This window comes from Abrus precatorius, unplaced genomic scaffold (genome assembly GCF_003935025.1).
Source record: "Abrus precatorius isolate BTA unplaced genomic scaffold, Abrus_2018 Scaffold8, whole genome shotgun sequence".
Classification (NCBI taxonomy): domain Eukaryota; kingdom Viridiplantae; phylum Streptophyta; class Magnoliopsida; order Fabales; family Fabaceae; genus Abrus; species Abrus precatorius.
The window spans coordinates 35,037,845-35,044,581 of NW_020874428.1; the positions used below are offsets into that span (position 1 = coordinate 35,037,845).

Here is a 6,737-nt window from a genome sequence, read left to right on the forward strand (position 1 = left end):
GTTAAAAAAAATACATTAATTATATAATAACTACTAACTGTCTATGGTCATCTGTGTATTTTCTTGTATCCCAACGTATCTATTAAAAATTCAGAAGCTGCATTTTATATACTTGAAGAAAGTTCAGTTTCTTTTTTCTTGAAGAAATAAACAACTAATATTAAAATGGATCGCTGGAGTTATGGAAGAAAGTCATGCCACTATACTATATATTAAAATTTCGCCCCCCTCGTCCGCTGTAGAGTTGCAGGTTTGTCTGAGGATGGGATGGGAGTGGTCACTCTCATTCCATCATAAAGATACTAATATATATCTTATTATATACAATTGTACAGATTTGGTAATGCGGCCAAAACCTTTGCTGTGTTTTGAACTTTTAATACTTCAATTCACTTCATATGCAGTGGTTTCTATATAATTCCATATTAAATGAAAATCATCTTATACTGTAACTATATATTCGACTTCTTCTCATTTCCTCACAATCTGAGACAGTAAAATCTATATTATATACACAACTATTTATTTGTAACTCACTATGCTGCTGTTTTTTTATCTTCTGTAAACCAATACCGACAAGCTATTTGATATATTTATAAATTTTTTGTTTCATCACTTCTGCAATATTATTCTAGAAGACATATATAGGAATTCCTAAACAAGAAACTCATTAAGCCTAATCACTGAACCCTATGAATGAAGTAATCTTTATTTATTTTGCAAAAAGTGGTGTAATTAAATTTAAGAATACATGTTTTTTTACTCCTAATTAGTCCACACTTATTTTACAATTTTTTTATTTATCCCTTTTTTTTTACCACATCTCACTATGATCTTGTTTATATTATATTATATTTTACTTGCTATATCTTTCCTTTTAAGGTATATAAATTCTAAGAGGTGTAAAAAAATTAATTTTTGCTAGAATTATTGTCCACTTGAATCTGGTTTTCCAATATGAACTAAAAACCACTTTCTTTTCCTTTGCCGGTCCCAGCATTCCCTGACTGCCGTGGGCACTACTAAAACTACTTTTTTTTTTATCGCATTGCCTTACCCTACTCTCCTCTCCTCTCCTCTCCTCCATCACTTCCCTTTATCTACTGTTCCTTCGGATTCCAAACAAGCCCTCATCAACTTCTTTCTTCCTCTCTCTATATTCTAAATTTCTATTTATACAACCCCTTCCCTCAAGTTTTACTGTTCTCTATAATTATATATATACACACACACAACCCGGTATCTTAGCAAGAAGGAGGTTTTGTGAAAAAGAGAGAGAGAGAGAATAATTAAAAGGGCTTTCTTTGCCTTCTACTTTGTTGTCCAACATATTGCGAGAGAAGAGCTATTCAATTATCTTCGTCTATCTTTCTCCTTCGACCTCCTTTTATTTTCCTTCTTATTTCACCTCCCTCTTTCAGCTTGAGATCAGACATGTCGAGTTGCAGCATCGATGTTGCGCCTGAGCAACTCTGCTACATCCCCTGCAACTTTTGCAATATTGTTCTTGCGGTATCTTTGATTTGAAAGCTCTTTTACAATTTAGTGGAGATCTACTTTTCAGCTCTTGCATGCTAGCTAATTCCATATCTTGTTTTCAAATACCAACCTATGTAATGCACTGCGCGCGCGCACACACATACATACATGCTTGGCTGTTTCTATTGCCTGTTTGTTTTCTTTCTCCTGTACACATCCAAGGATAGAATTATTCAGATCCTGAAAAGGAAGCTACGGGGTGTGTGTGTGTGCCCTTTGGTGAACCAGTGGGGTGTGTTATTTTAATTCTCTCTTTCTGGGCTTCCTAGTTTTTGTTACAGTCATGTCTCCATCTCTGGACTTCTCTTTTTTCTTTCTTTTGCAGTCAAAGAAAAAGTCATATCTTCAACAAGGTCACACACACACATGGTCTTTACCCTTTCTTTGTCATAGCAAGGGTTAGAGAGAAGAAAGGGCAAGAGTGGATGAGGCTATTTGTGTCAACTGTGTTAGCTAGCTGTTTTGGTAAATATGGTGGTGTCCTCTTGAAAACGCCAAAAGAAAGGCACTATATGTCAAAACTGTTGATAGGACAAGTCCTCTCCACCCTTTGATTTTCTATCTCTAAGCTAAGACCTAATTTACCTCTACCTTATGCTAAAACTCAAGCACTGCACTACGCATCTAGGTTTCAAGTTGGCTTCTTTAGCATAATAGGAAAACTAAAATGTAAATCTACTGAGGAATCCCGGTTATAACAGATAAAGAAGAAACCCGAATGATCCAGGCTGGATTGTACCAGCTTTCAATTTGACGAACCTTTTTTTTTTTTTCAAATAAAACCAAGCTGCACCCTCTTCCTCAAAATCCCACTTCTCAATTTATTTTTATTTATTTTTTTGGTCCTTTCTCTTTTCACGAGATCAAATCATCCCAAGTATAAAATCATTATATGATCTACTTTTAACCCTTGTTTAGTTTTTGGTTTCTAATCAAATCTCTGTGAATAACGGAATGAGTAACAAGTGTATATATATATATATATATATATGCAGGTGAGTGTTCCATGCAGTAGCTTGTTTGACATCGTGACCGTTCGATGTGGGCACTGCACCAATCTATGGTCCGTGAACATGGCCGCCGCGTTTCAGTCACTGTCATGGCAAGATGTTCAGGTGAGATGCAGTATAGTATACTATTCCAACTAATTTTCTCTCTTTTGGTTTAATTATGATAAATACAGCTAACTAAACAAAAGTACAATATACTACATACCCACATATATAGCAATAAAAAAACTAGCCTCTTTGATTTCTGGATCATAGGGTAGGGTTTCTGGGAGTTATTCTTGATGAGAAAATCGAAGCATCTCTGTGTGTTGAAACGAGTGTTTCAAAGCAAGCTTGTCTGTTATTTCTACCTGAGAGCAGTACTGAAAGCCCTAGATAGATATCTAGCAACAACCTGCAGCCGCCATAAGCAAAACCTATTGGCCTTTCTTTTTTACACTTTTGGTAGAGGCGTCAGGACCTGTCCTAACCCATCAAGGCAAAGCATATCTATATATACATGTACTGAAAAAATATATATCTTTAAGGCTTTTTGATGATATTACCTTCAGGGTTGATTTGATTGACATGTATATATTATAAGCAAGAAGATAGTTAGTTCCTGGCTAGGTTTAATGATTTCTTTTCAAGATCTTGTCCTCTCCATGCCAAACACCCCTACTTAATTAGATTATCATTATTTTATTTGAAAAAAAAAAGGTATCTTGGTGTAGATCCCTAAATCTATGTAAGCCCTTCATTTCAACAACTGTCTATCTGGGTTTTCTGTACTTCGTTTATCTGATTAGTTGCATTCCTGTCTAACTGCTCAGTGATTTTAAAGGCGCTTTCGTTTCTCTCTATGAGAATGCATCGTTTCGGCTCTGTTTGATTAATTGGTCAAACCAAGTTTACACACTTCTCCATGTAAAATAATATTGTTCCATGTAATTTTTATCAAATGATTTCATTTTCTTGTCAATTAAGTACACTCCATTTCAAACTACATATACAATAAGCCACTTCATCTAAAATACAGTAAACTCTTTGCTACTGCAGATACCCATTTTGTTCAACTACTCTCCGAAACAAACAAAAAGTAATTTTATTATTTAAATTATAAAAATTAATAGTGTATATTATTGTGCAAAAATATTTTTTTTTCCTTTTTTTACATGTGTATATTAAAAATAAGTCCAAAATAATGAAGACATCTTCAGATGTCCTCTAAACAATGCATAAAACATTTCCTATAAAAAAGTTTACCATTCCATTTTATGCAAATCATATAGTTTGAACAAAGAACCGATTAAAAAAAGAAGAAAATAGAAGAACATTTAGTTTAATAATTAAAAAGTATAGAATCCCTGATCTTGGTCTTCCACTATCTTAAGCAAGCCATCATGAAAAAAGAAACAGTTTATTATTATAAATTTGTTCCTAGCTACACAGTTTCCTTCCATCACATTATTTAGATATGGGCATCGCTAATGTTAATGCTAACTTTTTCATTTTCAGGCACCCGGGCACTGCAATCCAGAGTATAGGATTGACACTGGCTCCACCTCAAAATGCAACAATAGGATTGCAATGCGTGCACCCACCACTCATGTAACTGAGGAGAGGGTTGTGAACCGGCGTGAGTGTTTAGCTTTTCCCCATCTAATAATATCTAATCTCAAAATCATCATAACCACATTTATAGCTAATTTCTTTTAAAATTTAAATAAAAATAATTGTAGTGTTATATATCTACGATATTGATCTCATGAGTTGTTATTTTCTTTCCAGCTCCCGAGAAGAGGCAGCGAGTACCTTCTGCTTATAATCAGTTTATAAAGTAACTCATGCTTTACAAATAATTTTACTAACTATATATATTCGATGCAATTGGTAACATAAAGCATCTTTGAAACGTCTTTGTTCTTATGTAGGGAAGAGATTCAGAGGATCAAAGCCAATAATCCTGATATCAGTCACAGAGAAGCATTCAGTACTGCTGCAAAGAACGTAAGGACCAGATTCAGATAACCGAAAATAAATATTGTAGTTTATATATATATATATATATATACACCCGCGTAATAAATATAATAACTGGAAATATTTCATTTTTAGTGGGCACATTTTCCCCATATTCATTTCGGCCTGATGTTGGAGAGCAACAATCAAGCTAAGATGGAGAATGTAAGTATTGAAGTAATTTTTTTTCTCTATGTTATTTATTATATTAACAGGAAATAATTACGATTCGCCGTGATTTGATCTTATACATGAAATCAAATCACTTGTTCTAATTTCTTCTCCTTTTTCCTGTTCTAGATTTAAAAATATCAATCAGAAAAAACAAATTGTTTTTTTAGTGACATTGCTTTTTTAAATTGGAGGGATAAGAAAGGGAGTAGCTGCTATATGTTATTAAATCCATATGCATGTGACTTTCAAGTTATATCAAATCATGATGCATGTTTTATATTCATTATAAATTACATTGCATAGCAGGTATATATTATCGGGTCTCTGGTATGAAGCTTCGGCTAATAAGATGTTATTTTTTTGTATTATATTCAGGTCTCTGAGAAGCATTTAATGTCAAGGGCTGCGCTACTGAACAAATGAAGGCTATCTTAATCATATCACAGGACTTCAGTTTAATTTGAGTCTGTCAAGAAAACAATGTCCTGACTTATAATGAGTTTTAAGGACAATCAGCACTTTTTTTTTCCTTTCGCTAGTGTATTGTCACTATTTACTACTTGTTCAATGGATGTTTTTACTTAATTTGAAGTAAGAATGCTAGTTTCTCTTGTCACTTTTAACAAGCGCAGATATAGATCATGGATAAACCATATTTGGTAGTGTTTTAAGCTCGAACAGGAAAACAATGTCAACATCCCTTATGGTAATACGTACTAAATAGAATGAAGAGAAAAAACTATCATAATATACAATTATAAAATTCTTTCTTTGGAGCAAAATATATTATGTACCTAGTTTCTGTCATGAGAAAAAAAATTGAAGAAAATATATTTATTGAGATATTTTTTTGTTTTAAAAAAATCAAAATTACTCTCTTTAGAATAAGACTCTTTGAACTAAATTATATAAATTAACAAATACTATGATTAATGCCCTGAACAAGCACGAGGCTGACTGTCAAGTAATTAGTCAAGTCTGTCTCGATCATCAATAGTCAAATGCTTAAGTATAGAATTGAACATCAAGTTTCAATTATGTTTAGTGGTATTTGACCAAATGATCAAATGCTAATCATTAAGCACACGTGTATCAGTAAACATAAACTAGAGCACTTAAAGGTGGAATATAAGATTTTTTTAATTATTTTATTATTTTGTGTTTTCAAGTACACATGTTAAAAAACATGAAATAAACTTTATTAAATATCTTAAATGCTTATAAAAAGTATGCATTAGATTTTTTAGAAATTTAAGATAATAAATATTTTTAATAAAAATTTATTTTAAAATTTTAACATGTTTTAAACAGATTAAAAAACATTATCACTTTAAGCTTTAATTACTTTAAAAATTTGGAATTAATATCTTTCGTAGTTCTTTAATCTTTCCTGAGCCGCATCGGCATGCACAAAGAACCAACTTGTATAATTAAAACACGTCAATAGTTAAGTGGGCTTTTGTCAATCCCCAAATAACATGTCTATGCGTGCATGTATATACTTATTAAAATTCTAGTAAAACAATAAAGAAAAATATTGAAAAATGCAAAATATACCGACTCTCATACTGTATCCTTAAAAAGACCCATACTTATTTTGCAAATTAAATTTTATTTATTATATTTTATATATCAATATTTATAATGTTTTTAAAATTTTATATACTTCAAAAGATTTTTAAAAATAATATTAACAAAATTATTATTATTTTATCATTAAAGCACCTATTAAGATCGAGATACAAGTGACTCAAATGAAAATGTGTAACATATGTAATATTGCTTCATAAAACTTGACGCATTTTATTTACCTATAATCTTCCTTAATGCAAGCCCTCTATTAATATATTTAAGAAATTACTAAAGGTAACTTCAAATGGTAAGAATCGAAGTTTGAAAATTTCATGATGGCAATCTTAATGTAATCTCTAAATAATGCTTAATTAGTTTCGCTTAATATGTATTGGAATTTATGAATGCTTATAAATTTACACACAAGTTTCAATAAAAAAA

At 31.6% G+C, this 6,737-nt stretch overlaps 1 protein-coding gene across 1 annotated transcript; it reads left to right on the plus strand.

The window, feature by feature from the left end:
- The first annotated feature begins 1,089 nt into the window (after positions 1-1,089).
- LOC113847297 (axial regulator YABBY 5-like) lies at positions 1,090-5,291 on the plus strand. Its single transcript, XM_027476304.1, has 7 exons — positions 1,090-1,512; positions 2,535-2,654; positions 4,047-4,167; positions 4,320-4,368; positions 4,463-4,538; positions 4,647-4,715; positions 5,100-5,291. The coding sequence occupies exons 1-7, from the start codon at positions 1,435-1,437 to the stop codon at positions 5,145-5,147; spliced, it is 561 nt and encodes a 186-aa protein (XP_027332105.1). The 5' UTR covers positions 1,090-1,434; the 3' UTR covers positions 5,148-5,291.
- Positions 5,292-6,737: the final 1,446 nt, after the last annotated feature.

Bases quoted from the DNA above. Each gene is read 5' to 3' on its own strand.
- LOC113847297 (XM_027476304.1), top strand. From the start codon at position 1,435: ATGTCGAGTTGCAGCATCGATGTTGCGCCTGAGCAACTCTGCTACATC. The intron at 4,168-4,319 runs GTGAGTGTTTAG...TTTTCTTTCCAG, and splicing joins GGAGAGGGTTGTGAACCGGC to CTCCCGAGAAGAGGCAGCGA. The intron at 4,369-4,462 runs GTAACTCATGCT...GTTCTTATGTAG, and splicing joins GCTTATAATCAGTTTATAAA to GGAAGAGATTCAGAGGATCA.